General features: G+C 36.8%; 1 protein-coding gene across 1 annotated transcript in view; it reads left to right on the forward strand.

Annotated features, from left to right (window-relative positions):
- LOC142328059 (BBSome complex member BBS2-like) overlaps positions 1–24,718 on the forward strand; it is a 73,148-nt gene that overhangs the window by 23,336 nt on the left and 25,094 nt on the right. The window contains exons 7-10 of the mRNA XM_075371527.1: positions 12,055–12,111; positions 15,114–15,299; positions 16,897–17,061; positions 20,063–20,281. Coding sequence (XP_075227642.1) covers positions 12,055–12,111; positions 15,114–15,299; positions 16,897–17,061; positions 20,063–20,281 — 627 coding nt within the window. The remainder of the gene's footprint in view (positions 1–12,054; positions 12,112–15,113; positions 15,300–16,896; positions 17,062–20,062; positions 20,282–24,718) is intronic.

Raw genomic sequence — 24,718 nt, forward strand, 5'->3', positions numbered from 1 at the left:
CTCGCAACATGCATTGGTTTAACCTTATATACGTGTTATGCATTAGTAGTACAGAAATAGGGATACGGCGCAAAACATGACGTCATCCAAGATGGCGACCGTTGGCCATCTTGGCAGCCAACTTGTCCGCCATTTTAAGATGGCGATCAAGATGGTGGTGGTCGGTCATCTTGGATTGTGACGCCGTAGACCGCCAAGATGGCGGTGGTCGGCCATCTTGGATTCTGATGTGTTTTTTGACGCCGTAGACCGCGCGCAGACTTTTGCCGACCTGATTTTTTTTAAGACGACGTTCCTCGAGGATGATCGTGGTCGTCGTCGTCACCGTGCGCGAAGGAGATCGAGAGAGATGTTCTCGTCTTAGATCGTGCACCGGGAGGCGGCGGTGCACATACACATACATACATACACACACACACACACACACACGTGAAAAAACACAATTTAGACGTACTTCGAGGATGATCCTGGTCGTCCGGGCGATGGCGTCGGGAGGCATTGACAGAGAGAGACGTTCTCGTCGTAGATCGTGCACCGGGAGTCGGCGGTGTGTGCACGTGTGTTTGCGTGCGTGCGTCAGCGGAGTGACGTAGAGAGAAAGATGTTTACCGTGCGGGACGCGGCGCTTGACTTAAGAATTGCGGGTCGGATGCGTGGTCTGATGTTGTCCGATCAACTAATCACAGCGTTGGGAATCGGCGCCCATGCGCACTAGCCGTTAGTGTGTACGTGCCAACTGGAACGTCGTCGTCTTTTCTAATAATAAGAGCGCGTGGATGCGATAAGGAAAATTTTTTAAAAATAATTATCGTGATCGATAGCGACCTCCATCCGGTGTTCCAAGAAACAAATGCAATAAATAATTATGTTTTTTCTTATCAACTACCACATCTGCTATTCTAAGAACAGATACAATAAATAACCGATTTCCCCGTTAAACAGGAAACGATAAATAACCGCAAACGAACAAGTTTGAATCTGCTTATCATTATCCCGCATCCGGTCTTCCAAGAAACAACGCAATAAATATGTTTTTTTTATCAACTAACACATCGGATGGTGGCCATCGTGGATGACTTCACAGATGGCGACCGTACTCCTATTTCCATACTGAGTCACTAATACAAACGTGTGTATGTGTGTTGTAACCGGTTAAATCCAGTTGTCTCTGGTTCTCTAAAAGAAAAAAAGTTATGTGTTAAACACTCTCCTCGCCATTCTCGCGAGTGTAATTCGACAACAGATGGTGAATTTGACGTCGGAAACACAGCAGGCCTTGAGATCTTCATCCAGTAATGCCGATCGACTAAATTTTATTTCTAAAGAAATAGACTTATATACTGTATGGGGGTTTAGAGTGGTGTTGTTGCATTTCCACACCACCCAAGAGGTAGCAACCACGGCGCGTTGAGATTTGTTTTTGATAGAGTGAAATCTCTGCCCGATAGGCCTACAAAACACTCGTACAAAAAAGCAAATGATTTAAAATATAAGCAAAAAATTAAGTTGGATACTATAAAAATTACTCCGAATAAAAATAGAGACTTGTATTCTGTGTATAAAAAATTATTGTTTATCTAGTAACGAAACATAATTTTCTTTCCACTACTCACATATTGCCGTCATCTCTTTTGTGTTGAATGTGTAATGTTCCCACATTCAGTCACAAAAACTTTTTCATTATTCATCAGATCGAAAATCATCTTTATAATTACATTATCACCATCTATCAATACATGATCGTTAACAACAACAATGTGTATATAACTGTATTTTAATTTGACACACATTGGTGTTAAATGTTGTTTACCAACTGTAACATCTACCTGTTTAATTAGCTCCATAACACGTAGTAGAAGATAACAACGTTGTTAATACAAAGTCCACAATCAAAATGAGACAAGTTCACATCGTCTGATTCTAAAATACTGATTATGAATGACCTTGAACATGAAAATTGATGTTTTTACAAACTTATTTAAGTCTTCAGTGATACAATCGTCTTTTAAACCGTAATAAGTTAGCTACATCGGATGGCGTTTTACGACGCTCAGTTCATCGGTGAATTTGTTTATATATTTTTTTTGCTAAATATAATTGGAAGTAACATAATTCTTTGTCCGAAAAATCATTGTCTGTAAATACCTTCTCATATCCAATAATATGTAATCTGCACCGACACTGATATAAGTCAACGTTCTCAACGGTAGCTTAAAATCCTGGTCGACGTTGAAATTATTAATGAACGATATAGCGTCCATCGTCGTCATTGCAGTTGCAGGACTTGTACTCGAATGATTGTCCAACGCCGTCGGTACTGTGTAGATATTTATATCGTATTCCTTTCTCCCACTCTTTTCGGTAAGTTTACAAAACAACCAGTAGAGTTCGTTTTCATCGATAACTACACGCAAATGGCGGAGGATTGTCCCACAGTAATTTAAATTTGTTTTCACACAACAGCGCTTTAAGTTTTTTCACGTTTCCCATAATCAGTTCGCACGACCACAAGTATTCTGGTAACCCACGTCCGCTATAGTCGAATTTTTTACAATCTATTGCATGACTTTGACCATCGTTACAGTGTTCAACAAGCATCATAAAACAATTTTTTACATACGTGCGATGCAACCAATATAAATTCGTTATCCAAATCAGTAAAAGTATTTTTTGTGATAACCATTTGATAATAGATAAGAACTGTACATTATTTAGTACGCCTTACCACCACCACAACCTTTACACGCACCGTCAACAGTATCGATCTTTAAGCTATCAAGATATTCTTGCAAGCGACTAAGAATTTCATCGTAAGTGGCGTTATAATTGAAAACTACTCTAACCGTGTATTGACACGATTCAAATCAATATTTGTGTTTAAAGCTTTCGAAAACGCTTCATTCACAATTTTCATAAGATGTCGCAATGATCTTACACGACGATGGGGAAAAATTTAATTAACCACACCGATGCGGCAATATCAACATCCATCGCTAAACTGTTAATACACTAAATCATCAGACCCTTTTTATAGGTTGCGTTTCCACACCACCCTGGAGGTAGCAATCACGGTGCATTGAGATTTTTTTTACACGAGTGAAATCTCTCCCCAGAGGCCTAAAACACTCGAATTTTCTTTTATCTATTTTTTCGTTTTTGTTTCCTGCAAATTCTCTAACCAAAGACGTATATTCAACAGAATACTGACTGAGCACTACAGGGGTAGTCTTCGAGGCACAATAGAGTCGAATGAAAGCGGAATGTTTTCCTTGATGCAATCTTTACAACGTTGTAATCCGTGCGAGTTAATCGGTTCGTTGCACCAACAACATTTTACGCACAAGTCGTTGAACGAATAGTAATAACCATTCTTGGCCATTCTTCTTTGCTTTCTGTGTTAGTATTTTCAAACTATCGCAAACGATCCGCTTCTCTGTCCAAATCCAACGGATTTATACATAACTTTAACCATTCTAAGTTAAAACATCCAGTTTGCAACGCACATTTCCCACTGGTGTGAAGATTGTGATACCGGCAATTTACAATGTAATTTGAACTCGGTTTTAGTGCGCCTTCCGGTATCGTCCGTACATCGTTATGAAGTCGACGAAGGAATTCGCATTTCTCCAATCCCTTGGTATATATTGTAGCGAATTGAGAACAAAGCTTCTTCATAATATCATCGGTGTATACAGCCTCGCCGTATCCAAATTGATTTTGTGAAAATTTCGCTCCAACCATAAAGCCATTCGCCGGTATTTTGATTTTAACTCGGACCTCGCGTACGGTGAACGAAAATGAAGAATCATATAATGCCCATCTCTAACGACAGCGAGTTCTTTAACTATAAACTCATTGTGATTACCGTGGAAGCCGTGATACTCGATTACACCTTGAGCACTGAACTGCGAATAGGTCTGACGTGTGTTTCACTTTATTATATCACATTAAAGTTACCCCCACTATCATCACAACAAATATCTTCTTTGGTTAATTCTTTCTTATTCATTGGTAATTTCTGCGATTTTTTTTTCGTTCTTCGGTATTCAATCTATTTTTAATATTCTTATTGTTCTTCTTTTTTTCCACACGTGATTTTCTTCGTTCTGCGGTCTTAAACTTCCTTTTACTATTATTCTTCCTTTCCTCTACTAACGTTTCCTTCGCAATCATTGGCGATTGGTCGGTGTTGTAGTTCTGTGAAGAAGAAGTTCCTTCCATGACCGCTGCTCAACTGTGAACGAGGTTTGAGACATTGTTGTTACTGCTCATAATCTACGAAGTCATAATCTTCCGCAGTTTCTGGCGTACTTATTACAGTAGATGTCTTAGCTGTTGTTGAAGGTAATGATGACAGAGTACCATTTATATTGGTGGTTGTAATATTGTTACTGATTGGTAATATTGTTGATGATTTGTTTGTGTTTTTTGCCATAAGTGTGATGGTTGTTATATTTTTACTGATTGGTAATAATGTCATGATATCTTTTAAAGTAGATACCATATTAATAGCTGTTGTTGTTGATAACAACCAGTTTTTTACCAGAGGTGTTATATTAACGGCAATATTTGATGAAAAAATTGTCTCAAACGCCAACGAATTGCACCATACTAGCGGAACATTTTCCGGTGAAAACACAATTCTACACCTTACCGCTTTCACCGTCGGACATTGTGGTGAGGGCTCTGAATAGATGCAGAATAAAACAGATAAAAGTAATCCGATCAAAAAGCCTGTTTTAAATACACCCAAAGTTACCAACCACCACTTACACGACCACAATAACAACCACCATGACGTCGATGTCAACGACACATTATTTTGGAAATCTGTCAAACTGTACGCAGGACATTCATCCTCTCACTTGTTGTAATAACCGGAGTGAAAGCTGGCAAACATTTCATACATCATATTTATATCACCTTGCAGGTTATCGTAGGGATAGTATTGTAAATTCAGATACAGTCGTACGTTTACCAACTCACACAAATCAAAATTAGTCAAAGTTTTTGTTGCTTTATCTTTTCTATCTGTTTGTAAACCGAATATCACATATCTCGGTTTCTCCGTTTGCGGACACGTTTTTACGGGCCAAGAGTGAATGTTTGTTTGCGGTAGAGCCGGATACTCGTGTATCTGCCACGTACGAAAAGCGATCGCCAACGGTCTATCTCGTTCTACAACCTTTAACAACTGCAATCGCATCGTATCGGTTACGTGAACATTTGGAATTTTCCACGCCACCTTAATCACCTTTGACTTAGAATCAGGCGCATCTATCGTAGATACAAGCGCGTTTACGTCGCTGGAAGATCTAAGTAACACCAATTCTTGTTTCACGTTCAATATTATGTGTTTATAGTCTTCAGCAAAACCCAAAAGCATACGCAAAGGCACATACAAGCAAAATCGTCCCGTATTTTCATCTAAAGTAAATTTATCCGTCAGATTAAACTTCCAACCGAAGTTTTCCAAACTATTCTCCTCGCTTTTACGTAACGACAGAATATTTTTTATTGTAGTTGTAATTCCCAACTTTTGCACTCGGACACAATTCCGTTCCATTTATTTCATACCGTATCTCCTCAAACAAACGGAACCGCGTTGTTGGTAAATGTTGATTCCACCGCTTTTTTATCTTCATTTTTAGTAGTTAATGTACCTTCGACTATCAAAAAACTTTTATGCGGTAATGTGTACACGTCTTGTTGGTGAATCGGTATCCGGATCTCATCGTTGTTGTTATAAGTCGACGATGCATACGGTAAATGGGTGTGGTACTCAAATTGAGTTATTGTGTTATCATATGAAACACTTTCACCAATGTAGTCCCTGAACTTCATCACGCATTCCCTTTCTTTAGTAGGATCGGGTAACCTTATCCTTTGTGCACCGAGTCGCTTGCATTCGATCAAATGTTGGTTTAGGTTTTGTGTAGCAACAAGTGGGTCTGATGAACTGAAACGGTGCAAACAGTAAGGGCAATATTGGCTGCTACAGCGATGTTTCGTAACTGAAACTCGTCCTGAAAGGAGACGAGATAACCCATTTTTACCTGGTTTGGTATTAATAAGGCAATAGTGGAATTTATCTCTCGTCTCCTCTGCAAGCATTGATGCTTATTGTGGAGTTCAACACCTCGAAGCGATCAATGTCTTTCACTTTTACTGGATATGATATCCTGGTCATGTTAATTTCATGTTCATACTTTGCATACCATCTCTGACGATAGTGACGACCTAGTTGGTCATGTAGGTATGCGCTAGTACGGACCATAGGAAACATTTTTCATCATGCGGATTTTTTACATTAATTATTGCCTCTCTTCTTACAAGTTTTTTCGGTGTAGCAACGAATGTGCTAGAGGCACCGTGCAGCGGACGGTAACGAATAATATTAAAATCTATATAAATTATTTTACTCATTACCCACCCGCTGCCATTAATGAATTTGGTTAGTGTCTATGATCTTTTCCACAGATTCTATCCACGATTCTTCAACAACGTCGGTGTTATCGTCCAAATTTATCACCTTTCTAGTCTTTCCATGCAAATATAGATTAGTAAATGTCGTCTCTACTCCCTCTTCGAGACGTTTCTGCTTCATCAATTCAACGTTTGCAGCAACATACCGTACCTGTAGAAACAAAATAATTTTAGTACATATTTTTTATAACTGAAAAAAATGTATTAAGATAAAAACAATACATTTACAAAAAAATATTAAAGTTTTTTAAAAATACATAAAACATGTATAATTACCATTTTATGTTGCCGTCAAAACGTCTGCCTTCTTCCTTCAAACGGTTTAGGATGTTCTTCTGATACCGCAGAGTTGAAAGGAGATACATTTCCTCAAAGCCAGACAAATCCCATCGAAGACGGATGACATTATTGTTGATTGCACGGATAACTACCGGGATGCCTTTTTAGATGATAACGTCTAAAACAAATTAAAATAACTTATATCGTAACATTGTTTTTTTTGTGTGTCATTGAGTAACAGAAAAAGAAGACATTTTTTCTTCATTAAATATATTATTTATTTTATTTGTTTAAAAGTATATTTTATTGTATTTATTTTTAAAATTTAATTAAATTATTTATTTCATTATATATATTATTTATTTTATTTGTTTAAAGGTATTCTTTTAATTGTATTTATTTTATTTGTATGAAAGTTATTTGATAATACCATACTGTCCCATTAGTATTTATTTAAAAAAATTTAATTAAAGTGTAACTTACCTTGCTAATTAAGATGAAAAGATAATGATCTCTGCGATCGATGTATTCACTTTCAATAACAAATTGCGAATGATGAAATCACACAAAATGTTTTCGCTACTTATTTATTGCGTTGTTTCTTGGAAGACCGGATGCGGGATGTTGATAAGCAGGTACAAACTTGTTCTTTTGCGGTTATTTATAGTTTCCTGTTTAACGGGAAAAACGGTTATTTATTGCATCTCGTCTTAGAGTCCTCTGACCTGAGCGTGCTGCGCGCAAGAGTGAGGTCCGCGCGGATAAGGTACCAGCCCCCTAACGGGGATTATCGTTAACCACGTGCGCGCTGACTGTCTTCGGATCTACCGGCGTGCCCGTAACACATATGTTCATGCCATCAAGGAAGCCAAACTCAAGTTTTGGAAAGACTCCATGCGCGAATTGCAACGCGATCCCTGGCAGCTCGCAAAGACTTGTTACAAGCCAAAGCCGTTGTCCAGTGTTCGATGCGGGTTAGGTGGTCGTGACCACACGTTAACATCTGTGGCGACCTACCGGGCGTTCCTGGATACTCTGTTTCCAGATGCTCCGGAGGGTGAAGCGGAAATCGGCGTTAGGGCGGGTGAAACACCATTCCCTGGCGTTCAGACCGTGGAACCCGAAGATATAGACCGAGTGGTTTCTCGAATGACATTAAAGAAGGCACCGGGGATTGACCAACTTGACCCGGATATTTTCCATCATTTACTGCCTGTCATAAGGGAGCCTCTCGGCAGGCTGTTCACGGGATGCCTAAGCTGGGGCTGCTTTCCGGGTTGCTGGAAGGTGGCTTTGGTAAGGGTACTCCTGAAACCTGGAAAGGATCCTGGTGAGGTCGGCAGTTATCGACCCATCAGCCTCTTGCCGGTCTTCGGCAAGTTGCTTGAAAAGCTGGTTGTGGAACGGCTCGAAGAAAGCATCGATATGAACCGTATTCTAAATCGAGGCCAGTATGGCTTCATGAAAGGGGTTGGCACCGAGGATTGCATCTTTAATGCTCTTACCGAGGTGGAAAGCGCCGACTGCAAATATGTTTTGGCTATTTTTATTGATATAGAGGCAGCCTTTCCTTCCTTGTGTTGGAGATCTGTCCTCTATGCTTTGGAACACCGCAATGTTCCCGAAGCCACGGCCGTGGTAAGAGACTATTTGTCTAACCGAACGGCTCTGTTTAAAGATGCGCACCTAGTTGTGGAAAAGTCCGTCACCAGGGGAAGCCCGCAGGGTTCCGTTCTCGGCCCCCTGCTGTGGAACCTGGTGTTTGACGGATTTCTGGGATTGACTTTCTCAGAAGGAGTCACGGCCCAGGCTTTCGCCTATGACTGTCTCCTTTTAGTTCGTGAAAATTCACGACCACAGCTAGAAAGCAGAGCGCAGGCGGCCTTGTCAACCGCCGAAGGCTGGATGGACATGGAAAATTTAAAGATTTCTGTGCCCAAAACGAAGTTTATGCTTCTAAAGGACGCAGACAAATTATCATGCAGTCGAAACCCCCACATTAAATATAAAGGCTGTGTAATCAGCCGAGTAAGGGTTCATAAGTACCTAGGTGTTTTGTTTGATGATAAGTTGCTTTTTAGTAACCATATTAAGCAAGTTGCGGCGGACGCTGTCTCTGTGATGCACAAACTTAGAAGGATTGCTCGGAAAGACTACGGGCTGTCGGGCCGCCAAATGTACTTGGTGTACCGAGGCGTCTTCGAAAGTATGATCGCATACGCGGCGCCAGTTTGGGCGCATAGGTTGGAAAGGAATAGAGCACTACTTCAAAATTTAAAAAGTGCCCAGCGCAGAGCCATGAGTATGCACTGGTGTATTTAAAACAACCTCCTACGAGGCTACTACTGTATTGGGAAAGGCTCTCCCAATCGATTTAGTGGTGAAAATTCGGGCAGTCATGTGGAAGTTGCGAAGAGGTCGGGAGGCCGAGGCATTTGGGATGCGGTTTCGAGCCGGGCCAGAACCGGAGCGGAACGGTGATCACAATGCACCGGAACAAAATTTCGTCCAGTTGCCCATCTCCCGTCTGCGGAAAAGGCTACAAAGCCTCGCGATGGAGGCATGGCAGCTTGAATGGCACACCACAACTAAGGGAAGATCCTTGTATAGTTTTATACAGGATCTGGGGGGATGGTATGCCTCGGGTTCTTTTCTAAGGGCGTCGGGTGCCCAGGTGTTCACCAACCATGTTAACCTGAACCAATATCTGTTTCGGTTTCGCCTGGTGGCTGATGAGTTGTGTGTCTGCGGGGAGGTCCAGTCGAATGTACATATGATGTATGACTGCCCTGCTCTTGGGGGGGCCAGAGACCGTGCCACCCTGGAACTTAGAGGTCTGGGGGAAACCTGGCCGCTCACAAGCGGCGAGACAGTGTGGCGAGAGCCGCACTGTCGGACCGTGTGGGAGTTCCTCGATGAGGTTGCTATGTTCAACCGTCATCGGTAAATTTAAGGGATTCTTAAATGTAACTGCATTTGGACTCCTACAGCTCTGCTGCTGGAAACCAACCTTGGTAATAGGGCTGGCCATCAGCCAAATCAGCTCCAAGCGCTGTTAAATGGTGGACAGGTACTAGCTGGCATACAGCTACCGAGGCGTGGCAGCCAAAATTGCTGTCCTTTTATTTTATGATGTATAGTTTAAGTTGTTACAAGGGGTGCGCCTCCCCGATCTAGTTTTATGTTTGACAAGTGAGCGATTGGGACACTTCAGCGGGTGCTGTATGGCATCCTGCTTGATTCGTTCACGCACGTTAGGTAGCTTCCTAGGAGCTTTTAGGATTTGGGTCGCTAAACCGTTCTGAGGCACAGTAGCCGTTCTTGGCACGGAACATTTGGGTCTATGCTCTAGGGCGACCAAATGGGTGGTGGTGGGAGAAATGCCAGTTAACCAAATCTCTTCTTAGAATAGCAGATGTGGTAGTTACCATCTGACCGGTGTTTAGAACACCGGATGGAGTCGCTATCGATTACGATAATTATAAAAAAAAATTTTCCTTATCGCATCCACGCGCTCTTATTATTAAAAACGACGACGACGTTCCAGTTGGCACGTACACACTAACAGCTAGTGCGCATGGGCGCCGATTCCCAATGTGATTGGTTGATCGGACAACATCAGGCCACGCGTCCGACCCGCAATTCTTAAGTCGAGCGCCGCACGGTAAACATTCTTTCTACGTTGCTCCGCTGCTGCACGCAAGCACGCGCACACGCACGCACACACCGCCGACTCCTGGTGCACGATCTACGACGAGAACCTCTTTTTCGCGGTGACGCCTCCCGACGCCGTTGCCTGAACGACCAAGATCATCCGCGAGGTACGTCTAAGATTTTTTTTTATTCACGTGTGTGTGTGTGTGTGTGTGCGTGCGCGCGCACCGCAGCAGCAGACACCGCCGCCTCCCGGTGCACGATCTACAACGAGAACGTCTCTCTCTGTCAACGCCTCCCGGTGCACGATCTACAACGAGAACGTCTCTCTCTGTCAACGCCTCCCGACGCCATCGCCCGGACGACAAGGATCATCCTCGAGATACGTCTAAATTTTTTTTTAACGTGTGTGTGTGTGCACCGCCGCCTCCCGGTGCACGATCTACGACGAGAATTCTCTCTCTATTCCTTCGCACGCGGTGACAACGACGACCAGGATCATCCTCGAGGAACGTTGTCTTAAAAAAAAATCAGGTCGGCAAAAGACTGCGCGCGGGCTACGGCGTCTAGATGTGCGTCAACTTGGATGACGTTATTTTTGTCGCAGTACCCCCATTTCCGTACTACTCTGTCTGTCAAAGAAAGCAAGATTTTTCAGCATAGTAACCTTGTAATTTAATACATTTAGACCAACGACTTTATAACTTTTAATGCCCTCAGTATAATGTAATTTGTCCAAGTCTGCATATTATCGTGGTGAAAGAACACTTTCTCTTGGTGAAAGAGCCTGACAGAACCCTTCAGTTGATACAGTATTGAAGGATAATACTCCCCAATAATGGTCCTACCTTTTCTCAGGTAGTCTATGAGCATCGCATCATGAGAATTCCAAAAACCCGTAAGCATGAGTTTACCTGCAGAAGAAACTGTTTTCACTTTCTTTGCCTCAGTTTCACCCACTTTTTGGTTTTGGCCTGTATTGATGAATCCGTTTTCCATCTACTGTTATAAAACATATAAGAAACTAAGCAGAGTTGTATTTAAATAAATCTAAACACCCTTGAGAAGTTTTCAGAAAATGTCAAAACTTGTTTTTTTCTCTCTGCCGATTGGGTTCTGTGAACCCAAAAACTATAATTTGGGATAGACATGGTACTGTGTGTATTTTGCCGTAGAGAAATTGAAAATGTTTTTTTAAATTATGAATTTTTTATTTAATATTTTTAATTATTTTATTTTATGTTAGCTGATGTATGAGACATTATATATCATATCCCCCAAGTCCACTGAAATGCAGATGATCTTCATCCTTATCACACCAACGCTTTCTGTTTGTTGAGATTGACTAAGTAATGAACATCTTTATTCTAGAAAATGTAATTCTGAGTTTTACCTCAGCTAACTAAAGTGCTTTACAAGCAATCATAACAGTAAAAAAAGACTGGGATAAATAGTGTAAAGGAACAAACAAATTAAAGTACTTCAGTATTAAAATTCAAATCAATGCTTCTCCATTATGAAGTAATATGCTGCATTTTACGTATACATATTTTATTCTTATCTTATTTTAATAACTCTTATTCAGGTTTTATAAGCTTCACAAAGTTTTTATGATATTTTTTTAATCATTTTCAGGCAAACACTAGGCTTTTAACTGAAATTTTGGTCAGTAATGGAACAAAACAAGTTCCAGTAAGTATAAGTATATTAAAAGTAAATTATTTAAAAAATAATGTTTGATAAATGTATTTTAATAGAATAAATTATTATTTTTTACATACCCATAAACAATGAATATTTAAAAAAATTAAATGCGATTGGTCCATAAAATATCACTACCAGATATTATTCCCAATCACAGATTCTCTTGTACCTGCCCGCTCTTTTTATTTGGTAAAAATGGAAATGATAATAATCTTAGACATAAAAATTAGTGTGATATATTACTGAGATTACTTATCGTTTAAATAAATTATTATAAAATTTAACTGTAAAGTTTAAAATTTACTTCTGGTTTTTAATTATTAAATCTTTATGTAGCTGTATATTTTACTATTTTTATTACATATTATTATTGTAGTATATTGTATTTGTACTTTGGAAATAAAAATCCCTTTAAATGTCTATTGAGGAAAAAATTTTTAAGATGACTGACGAGTTAAATACGACTAATGGATACTAAACAATCATCAACTACAGAGAGATCCAAAAGTCATGCACATCAAAATTAAAGCATCTATAAATAGCAGTATAATTGAAATGTGTCTACTGTCTACCGCAAGATAGTTGCTTTTAACAACAGCAAACCATGACACCATTGTGATGTGTATTAATCACACAATCCTTGCAAGTAGTGCTTTGTTTATTGGTTGGTAAACATGTCGTTTTCCCAAGATTACATTATTTTTCCAGTCATTCTTGAATTCTTGAATTTTGTGGGAAATATCTGGATGTGGCAGTGCCTAGCAATTCAGTTCAACAAATCAGTTCCTGACAAGAAGAGAAACAGGAGACCAGCCGTTTTGACTGATGCTAAACCGGCTGAGGTAAAGAATATGATGCAGCATTTGCCTTCAAAAAGCTTCAGACTATTGACGCACTCTCAGATTTCATATGGAACTGCTCAGAGAGTGATGATGACTAGACATAATATAACATCCCAACCCTGTAGGGGGGAAGACTTGTGACGCTTCCGGTCGCCGCAACCCCTCCCGGTTCCTAGCCCTGATGAGTTTTAATGGGAGTAGTCTTTCGCCCTCTAACTTTTTACATCTCATAGTAATAAGCCAGGCTTCATTGGGATGCCACCGATGTAAATGCCTCTATAGACATTTACACCGGTGATTTTCAAACTCAGCTTTTGTCTTTGCTGTAGGCCTCTTCCAGACATCTTGAATATAATACAACAGTGAGCTTCTGCTGGTTCCTCAGCCATATAGGAATTTCAGGCAATGAGCACACAGACAGTGCCGCAAAAAAGGCTTGTTTTTAGCATCCTTTTGCCAATTGTATTGTGCTTCAAACGATCTTGTCTGTTTCCTGAAGAGGGTAGCTAATGACGAATGGCAAATTGAATGGGGTGCCACCATGAACAATAAACTTTGGCTAATTACAAACACTGTCTCATTATAGAGCCTCTCGTGCAGAAATAATCGTCGAGAGGAGGTTATTACCTGCCGTTTGCGAATAGGACACACTTGGCTCACTCATAGATATCTGATGACGCAAACAGATGTAGCCCTTTGTGCTTGCTATGACTGCCAACTAATAGTGCACCACACCCTTATGGATTGTATTTGTTATGGAGCATTGCGTCACAAATTTAAACTTGGCGTTTAAATTTGTTTAAACATGTGAATTATTTTAGGGGATAATGAAACGAAGTTATCTTTGTTTTAAATCTCCTTAGGGTCGTCTGTTTATATTCAGATATTTGAATTACTGTGTTTCAGCTATTTATGCCATTTGCCATAAAGCAGATGGTCATTTTATTATCTTTAGCATACACTACAGTTTTTTGCATTTTAAGATGGATTTTAATTGTTTTTAAACAACTTTTTGTTGTGAATTTTTAACACTTAGTTTTTAAAACAAATGCATCGTGTCCAGGCAATGGTACCATGGTTTTTCGCCCTGAAAAAAAAGAGTGATGAAACTTATATTTTCTTGCATATAATATTTGCAATGTTCAGGAATTGAAGGAGTCAAATAAAGAAAAGCATGCAATGTAGTATACATGGTTTCGGTCATTCGTTGACAACCATTGAATTACAGAGCTCAACCACATTTCCTTCACTGATGAGGTGTGGTTTTTCACCTTAGTGGCTAGGTGAACAGTCAAAACACTAGAATTTGGTCCGACTGAAAATTCACATGTTACATGGAAAACCCCCTATCACTCCCAGAAAATGGGAATGTAGTGTGTGCCATATCACATTGTCCAGTATTCGGCCCCACTTTCTTTGAAACTACAGTGAACAGTGTTGTTATTGCGCTTCTTGAAGATGATGAACAAGGTTGTTGGTTCCAGCAGCACAGTGCCACATGTCACACATCTAATAAAACCATGCATTTCTTGCGCGAGTTTATTGGCACGCATATCATCTCAAAAGGATCACGTCCCCCATGTTTGCCCAATTTGACATTCCCAGATTTCTTCCTGTGCAGTTATCTTAAAGGATATAAAAACAGGCCATACCCATTGGAAGAACTAAAGATGAACATAACAATGTAGATTAACATCATCAGTATACATATCCCCCCCCCCACAAAGTAGCCTCAAACATTGTTAAAAAGAGTACATACATTCATTACTGAAGGGGCAGCCATTTTGAGCATATTTTGTGAAGACAAACAAATCTTTAAATATTATTATTTAAGTCTTATTTTTTTTTATTACTTTGACGTGCACAACTTTTGGATCTCTATATAAATAGTAAAAACATAAAATATCATTTAAAAAGAAATTTACTAAAATTTAAACCATACTTAAAAATAACATTAAGTTATTTATAATATAATTCACATGTAAGTTAAATATAAGAAAATTTATGGTTTTGCAGAATAACTTAATTTTTTAGAATTCATTTTAATACTACGTTTTGTTTTTATGAAGAAAGTATTAGCGTTATTCTAATTGTAATTTATAAGTTATAATGTAATTACTCTTTTGTATTCTTCTTTTTTTATTCCAGAAAGGTCATATAGAGCTGTGTCTTTCTACGAATAATTTAACTGTAATTAGAGCAGTTACTGTATTTGCAGAGGGTATATTTGATGGAGAAACATTTGTTGTTCATCCCAATGAGAGTCAGGTTAATACAACTGTAAATGTACCTTTAGTACCTCCAAAAGATAATCCACTGGATATACACATTAGGGTATGACATGTACTTTAATTGTAATTGTAAAGTTCCTTAGTTAGTTATAAAAAAAAATTATGCAAAACAATAATTTATTTATTCATAATACATCTTGAGTATATTAAACTTTCAAAAGACGATCAGATTTGTTTTTTAAATGACTACCCAAAAAGGAATTAATGTATTTAGGCTGTATGTTTGTTCCACTGTAGCAGCTCAATGGCCAAACCTATTTAGATATATGGACCCACGTTGGAATCCTTACATTACCAGGAGCGTCATAATGTATGTAAATATTATATATTTATGTAAACATATGAGTGAATATTTGCCAGTTGAAGCGCAATCTCTTAATGAATTGAATTAATGAACTGTGAACTGTGACCTTTTATCACTTTGAACTGAATGATTCGAATTAATAATATTACAAAAATAGTAGAATTAAATTTATGCTAAATAAAAATTAATAAAGATTTCTATTTAATAATAATGGACTGAATAATAATGGGGCGGACTGAGTGTGAGGCTAGAGTGGTGAGGTGATGCAAACACCTTGGGCGAGGCTAGACCAATCATCACCATAAATTTGTAACAAACAGGGGGTGCTGTTTGGGAGGTGTAATGGGGTGCTCTTATAATATCTGCAATCTGCAAACTTTTGCATACATGAGGTACACTCTTGGTCTAACAGATAACTGTTATTCAGAAAACCTTCACAACCAATCTTACCATATTCAAAATTCAAACAGGGTATTTGTCAGTATAATTAAACCAGAACAAAAAGAGCAATGTTTTTTTTTCAGCAATCGTGTTTTTTAATATTCTTGTCTTATTATCTTTGTTTATAAAGTGCATCCTAAAAATCTACCTGAAAATCAATTTTCCAATTAGAAGGGACATTCCCTTGTTAAATATTTTAAGAAAAAAAAATTGCAAGTATCGCTTAAATTATAATAATTTTAATTACAGTATCTGGTTAATATTCTTCTATTATTAAGAAGATTTTTCCAGCCATGCTTTATTCATTATAGATACAAATTAAGATACTGGCCCAAATTGGGATAAACAAAGCGATTAAACAAAATCTGTTAACTCTTCAGTTTTGTATGAAACTTAAAATTAGCATGAAAAGAATATGCATTTTAGTCATTTAAATGCATTTTAATTACTACAAAGAATTAAATACTTATCTGCTTATCTGTGATAATAGCAATACAATGCAATTTTTTGTTAAATCATTGTTACCTTGAGAATAGTACATCCAATTTCTATAAATGGAATATAAAAATAATATTCAGTCTACTTCCTAAATTTCATGTACAGGAATAAATTTTCTCTATATGTTATACAGAAGGTGATTTTCTATATCATATAAAACATGATTTATTCAGCGACTAAAAATATTACTATGTGAAATATATGGCACGCATTTTGTTTAATCCTTATTCTCACCTAATGATAAACGATATCTGAATAAATTTATGTCTAAAACCATCTCAAATTTCAACAAAGACAGTGATTTTAAAAGACTTTTAAAAGATAATTTTTAAAAGATATTCTGATTTATGTAATGCCTGAAGTTAATTAGTGCTAGAAATTTATTTTTTTATTTCAGGCATTTGTTGGGACTGTTGCAAATAGTGAACAATTTCATGTATTTGAACTGACTAGGCAGTTACCTCGTTTTTCGATGTATGCTTTAAATCATCCTCCTAAATTAGATAATACACTTTTTGAAACCAGTTTTGTGTCTTTCCGTTTAAGTGAACGAATTCAAAGGGTAAGAATAAACAATTTCGTAATATTATTTTATATAAATATTAATTTGTTAAATACCATGTGATCTACTTCCACTGCTCACTACTATTACCTTGATAATATATATTACATTTTTGAATGATTAATTCTGGCTACTGTATAATATAACATTGACCTTTCCATTATATTTTAAATGTAAATACTTTGTTTGAATAGATCATTTTAAAGAAATTATTTTCAAAATCATAAATCACTCCTCAAAAAGAAAGTAATAAAATGTAACTGGTCCAGAAAACGTTAAGATGTCATTCACAAATGTGGTGTAACATAAGATAACAAATAAGTGTTGTAAATCAAGAAACTAGTAGGTACCTAACTTTAGATTGATCCTATTCTATGTTGAATTCTGCCTAAAAATATTATTTTGGAATGGAATGTTCTCCTATGCAACAAAGTAGATAATATTTTACTAATATTTATAGGAAATTTTGGTAATAATAGAGAAAATTATGTTTTCATACGTAGCATTATGGGACCATTTTATTTTAACGTATTTATAAGAAAGGATAATTTCTTATGCAAATATTAAAGAAAATTACAGACTTTAATAAAAGTTAAACCGAACAAAACATTTTTTAGAAATTATTCATAATATAAATTTTTAACTGGATTACAATTAACAGCAATCAGCATTTTATAATGAGAGAACAGATAGCTGAATTTTAATTCTTCAGTTTTTTCTTGGAAATAAAATAAGTCAACCTGAAAATATTATTCTAATTCAGAATTATAGAATGCCAACAATTCAATTAGTTTGCAAGAATTTTTATAGTAGTAATATATGAAAAATTAAAAAATTATTCCACGATGAAAAAAAATTCAAATGACTTTCCTTTGCAGACTGTTGCCTTTCTTAACCAAATAGGAGGAAAAACGTCCATACAGAATTTTAAAAAAATGACAATGTGTGATTTAACCAAACAATAAAATAACATAAATTGTTATTCATAATTTAGAATTTGTATGAGATTACGGTATTGAGCCAATCAGTACTGTGAAATAAGATTGAATAATCAGTTTTTCTTTTTTTTTCATGGACAAGTTTGCCTGCAAACATTGTACTAGTGTAGAAGGATATTGAATCCACAGTTTAGATTTTAAATAAATGGTAAAATTTAATAAAATTATTTTATGATACACAAAATTATCACTTCAAGACCCCCAATGCTGCCCATTGTATAAGTATCTTAAACCGATGGCAAAAATCTTAAATTTATTCCAATAAATTTTTTAAAAAGCTTTGATACACTTCAACAAAATTCATCTGACCAATAAATAAATAGATGTATTTTATTCTGGTAAGTATATAATTATAAATTTTAGATATCTCTTTGATGAGTAGATATTCTTCTCTATGGATAAAAAAGGAACTTCCTCAGCATATATCTGGATGAATCAAACTAAACCATGTAAACTTTTGATCAGATCATTATTAAAGTACACAGTTATAACTATGTAAAAATATGAGATTAAAGCTACATAAAAAATATTTAAAATATAAGCACATCTAATAATTTTAAGGTGAAGATGCTAAGTATTGAAAATAACTAAAAAATAAATCACAATTCAGAAGTTTGTAATGAAAATTCACATATTTAAATATAAACGAACAGAAACGCTGACATTTGTAGTTTTTTTCATTAATTTGATTTAAAAATTCATTGGCAGAATAATATTGTTTCTTAAAAGAAAGTATTTTAATTTTATTTTCAATAAATTGGTGGGAACATTTTTAAGTGGTTCTGTAATGTATTGCAAATAGAAACACAAAATTAACAAAGCTCTTTATCATAAGTCTCTTAAGTGTTATGTTGAATTACATGAAAACAGTTCTGTTGTCTCGTTCGGTAGAGGTGGATATTGTAATTTTTTTAAGAATAAGTGACTATACTTTTTAGCAAAGAATTACACATTCACAAATATAAACATTAGGATAAGTTAACATTTTTAATTTTCTAAATATCGGTGTACATTATTCAAATTTGATGGGTGCCAAACAATGATCTGACAGACCCCTTTTGTATCTTGAAAACTAATTGACATTGTTCTTATGTTTTCTTCTTTATGTTTTGACATTGATCTTTTAGACAGGAATATATATAATAGATATTTAATAATATGGAAAGAGTTTTATTAAGGTGCATAAAACCAAAAGAGTATGGTTTGATTTTGTTTCATTACACAAACGAAATGTATTTGTATATCCCAAGAGAGTTTGTCATCTAATTAAGCACCCAGAAATTTAGCTTTATGAGCAACAGAAATATTACTATTTTCTGTTTAACATTATCTAATGGAAAATCATTATTTTGCGTATCTAAATTCCTGTTAATAATATCATTATTATTAAAATTGGGATTGAGAATTAAGAAACTGACATATGGATTTGAATTTAATTTTACATATTTTATATTCCGTTGTGAAAAATTATTTTGATTTGTAAACTAAAAGAATAAATCAAATTATAAACATTTAAAAACTTTTTTTTATTTTAGTAAATCAGAAGAAAACGTCTTTTTATATTTCACAACAAACAGAATTCAGAATACGTGCTACAGACTATTTTATTTTTACCGATTTCCAAGAATGAAAAAATGAATGGTTATTCTTGGTTCAGTGTAATAGTTTTAATTATTTAACAATCGGCAAGATATTATTTATTAATGTAATAAAATAGGTTGAAGATAATACCACACGGGATTATAAATTTTATTTTTAATTTGTAATTTAATTTTTTTTAACTAACTCACTCATTACAGTTTTAGTTTTATTGCATTATTTTAATTTAATACTTATCGTATCTCATGATAGCTTTAAAATAAAACTTAACCTCTTTTTTCTTATAGATTTCAAGTCTTACAGTTTACAGTTACATTATTTATGATAAATTTCTTTTAACATAAGACCTGTGAACAACTGGGGATTACTGTATTATCGATATATAATATCTGCATTACTTTTAGATTGAAATGTGGGTAAATCAAAATTTCCTGTTACCCCATGAATTGAATTCTACTAATTCATCTGCAGAATGGAATATAGCATTGAAATCATTACGTGATGGCTGTAATTTACAAATAAAATATGACACTGGTACTATGATTATCGCTACTGAAAATATGAGTCTTGCTGCTGATATCGTCCAATCGCTCTCTAATTACCTTAATCTGACTCAGCTTCAGGTAAATGTTTAATATAACTTATAATTTCTAGATTACACCGATAGGAAGATTAATTCCTTTTCATTGTAAAATTTACGATTCATGGATTAGGTTATTCTGGCTCAGTTGCTCTTTCCAAACAAAAATAAAGTTATAAGAGATACATAAATTATAAAATATTAAAAGGTGGAGAATTGTTTAGTTTTTCCCGCGTGGTGTCATCACAGCAATATTTATAATTTATGGCTGCATATGGTCATACCCTTTTTTAATATATTTCAGTTGTAATTCTTTGATATTGCTCAGTTGATTATGAGCTCAAAATACTGCCTAAAAATATTTGGAGGAATCTCCAAAAGCAGAATTCTAATTAGGATAAAATTAGCAATGATAATATTAAAGGTGAATTGAGTGAAAAGTAGTAATTTTCCTAGTACTAGGCAATGTGGAATAAATTACTAGATTTTGGGTGAATAAAAAAAATCTAGTAACAACTAAACCAGACCCACCGGGTTGGTCTAGTGGTTAACGCGTCTTCCCAAATCAGCTGATTTGGAAGTCGAGAGTTACAGCGTTCAAGTCCTAGTAAAGCCAGTTATTTTTACACTGATTTGAATACTAGATCGTGGATACTGGTGTTCTTTGGTTGGGTTTCAATTAACCACACATCTCAGGAATGGTCGAACTGAGAATTTACAAGACTACACTTCATTTACACTCATACATATCATCCTCTGAAGAATTATCTAAACAGTAGTTACCGGAGGCTAAACAGGAACAAGAAAGAAAGTAACAACTAAACCAAGATTATAGTAATTTTAAATACTTGAATCTATACTACTCCTACAAGGAAGCATGCTAGTTGTTTTTTATTATTCTCAAACATGGCGATGTTTGAATATAACAAAAACCACAAGATGTTCATAATTGGTATAATAGGAAGATTTACAGCAAAAAAGGATATTATAAATAATTTTAAGAACAGCTTACCAAAATCAAAAAACTTAAAAAAAGGGTAGTAGATAAGAAAGAGTTCTATGATTTTAAAATGAAGTGTTGACTTTTTAACGACTGATTCTCGCCAGAAAACTATAAAACACAAATTGTGCTCTTTAGCCTATGCAACAAATGGAATTATTCTTACATTTTGTAGCCGACCTTAGTTTCAGAATAGTGTAACTGGGTATGTAGATGTTCATATTATTACTATCTGCAAGACAGTAAATTTTGCAATAGATCAAATTACCCAAAAGTCGCTTATGTAGATCCATTTCCTGTGTACCACCAGAGAAATTAATGAGGCAAACGCTTTTATAGCAGTTTTGTTTTCAGTCATAAACAGAAATTGTGGCAGTAGATTAAATACACATCAAGATGTGGAAACCTTTCTGTTGACATATCATATGCATCTATTAATGAGTAAATTACTTGTGGTGCTGCAGAAAAATTTAACAGTTGTGGTTGTTGAATGGCCCAGGAGTGCTTTACAGTGCTGGTATATGGATGCAAAGCTCTGTTGCTTTCTAGATATGGCAGCTTGTATTCTGTACTGCCCATTGGAAGTCATTATAGAAAGTGTTTTTGGACAATGGAAATAAACATTTCCTGATTTTAGCTAATTATTCTAGAGTGAGTGCCAAAAGTGATTGTGTCTTATGTTGTTTTACACATCGCATAACCTTAAATGATGACATTCACTCGATGAGCAGATTGATTTTGCTATTATAATCTGAGAAAATACTTTTAACAAAGAAATGTATCTGCAGTGAATAATTGATAATGTGTCTTTTAGCAAGAGTCTAGTAACAACTAGAAATAATACAAGTTTAGTAATTCCTAACAATAGTTGTTAGTTAAGTATTTCTGGATGCTACTACGTTCAACTAGTTACTAGTAAGTAGTTGAGCAATTTTTTGTTCACGTTTTTTCTTTCTTTATTTTTGTTGTCAGTGTTGTGAAGAAATACAATTTACATACTCCCCAGTAGTGGGGGAGAATCAAACTCACACAGGTTTGGCTAGGTGTTATTGATGCTATGTGTGCCCGCACCCTACCAACTAAAAACTCCTAGTTCACTGTTTCTCCCCACCCAAGGTCGGATCAGCAGTTAAGCATAGCACAATCTCAGGGGTCCCACAAGTGCAGACAAATGATGACTCTGCAGGGTGTCTTTCACCCCTTCGTTCTCCGGTCCAATTCTTCACCTTGTCACAGGACTTTTTTCTTGGCATCAGTATATGACCTGGTCTCAGTCTTCTCTAATCCTAAATCTCTCCCAGGGTCTCCAATCACTCATAAGAGACAGCCCACCTCAGCAAGCTGTCCCCTCCCTATCAGAGCTACCTGCCCTTCCCCTATCAACTAACCCTAGATGAACTCCGAGCCCACAATGTTCCCCCTGCTGTCATCTTTATTCTTTCACTGAAGTATTTTGTCACTAATTACCCCATCGCCACCCCTCCTCATCCTTAACTTGTACCACTTAACTCGCAAACTTTTCAAATGCCTTCCAATTATTTTCAGTGGCCAGAATAAATGGCATTAAGCCTTCCAGGCTTAACGTCTCTATACCAGCTTGCATATGTCAAGGGTGCCATTCTTCGCACACAAACATGGTGTGCTCCTCAGTGTCCACCCCACTGCAGAACATACAGCAGGGGGAGTCATACCTGCCAAATCTCTGGAGATAAAATTCAAAGGTACCATGTCCAGTGAGCATCTGTGTAATGAAGGTAGTTAACCTCTCCATGCTTCCTTGATATCTAGACATCTAAATCAGTTATCAACCTTTTCATCCAAGCAGCCACACTATCTCTTGCCCAGCTTTCCTGCCAGCTGTCTTCAACAATTGCATCAACCTCAGACTTTTCCATGCCCTTGAAGCAAAGCATTCGCTCTCAGATCTGCAAATTGACAGGCAAAACAGAGGCCAGCACACATGCCATCTCATATGATAATGTGCAGTAACTGGAAATGATGCTCATCAACATGCGCCGATGTACTCCTTGAAGTCTTGTCAGATTCCTTTTAACGTTTGCTGCCACACCCCAAACTGGGGCACCATAAAGTAGGGCAGACATGACCGTTCACATAATTGGTCTGCGCTTAGAAGCCCTTGGGGCTGTCTGGGTCGATATCAGCATATTTTAACATCATCAATTTTTTCTCTTTGTTTTGGTATCTGTCCACAACATGTAGGCTAAACTTACAAGCCTTGTCTATCTGCACTCCCAGATAATTTATCACATTTTTACTCTGAGAAGGCCATCCACCAACCCTAACATTGATTTTACCAACTGTCCATCTACCAGTGAGCATAATGTACACAAACTTCTGTGGTGCTAATTCTATACCGTGTTCTTGCATCCATGATTCAGTTAAGACTAAGGCAGTATTGCCTCACTCCTCCAATTCAGCCTTTGTTTTTCTGCTGACCAGAACAGCAAGATCATCTACATAAGCCACAGTTTATGTTCCCAGTGGTAATAGAAGACTAAGGACACCGTCATAGACCAGTAACCATAACAACGGCCCAGGACTGATCTGTCGGGGATGCCTCTGAAAACCTGGAAACGTAGTACTCCATCCTGTGTTTCTGCTGCTATCCATCTCTTTGACAAGTATTTTCCTCCAGAGATAGGCACTTATGCCCTTAGCCATCAATGCTGATAAATCGCATTCCAATTAATCGTTCCAAAAAACATTACGTACATCCAGTAATATCATCATGGGCATTCTTTTGTCTTCCACATCCCTTGCTTAATAGAGATGGCCCAAGTCACAACTTTCTGCAGAGCTTGTAGTGTTGACCGGCCTCGCCAAAACCCGTACCTATTTTCTTGTATTCCAGCACCTGCTCCAAGTTCTTCTATAATACGGGATGCAAGCATTCTCTTGACCGCCTTGCCCATATTATTTATGAGACAAAGCGGCCGGTAATCAGTGTTGACTTCATCTCCTGCATGTTTCAGTAAAAAGACCAATCTCAAGTCTTTCCAACATCTTGAAAAACATTTATGCTCTAGCCCATAGTTAGTGATGTCAGTCATTTCCCACTAAACTTTCTTGACAAGATCTTTTAACACTGCTGAAGGTATTCCATTGGGTCTGGGGCTCTTCTTATCTCTAAAAGTTTTAAAATGGCTGCATAACCGTGTCTTGCATGAAACATTTACACTCACTCAATTATTTCAGACAAACCACTGTCTTCCCTTTGAAAGAGTTTTGATACCTGTTGTGCATTTTCCATCATGAGGATGGGCAAACGCCTGCCAAGCCTTTTCATAACTGTTTTACAGACCTGCGTCTAACCCATCATATAACTCCCACCATTTATTGATCTTGGCCTGCTTTATCTCATAGATGAGCTTTTGTTGAGCAGCGATATATCTAGTTGTAGCTTCGTCATATTCGGCACTGTCGGCTCTTGTCAGTCATTGTTTCCGGTATCACAGACTG

This window comes from Lycorma delicatula, chromosome 7, assembly GCF_047948215.1.
Source record: "Lycorma delicatula isolate Av1 chromosome 7, ASM4794821v1, whole genome shotgun sequence".
NCBI classification, from domain to species: Eukaryota; Metazoa; Arthropoda; class Insecta; order Hemiptera; family Fulgoridae; genus Lycorma; species Lycorma delicatula.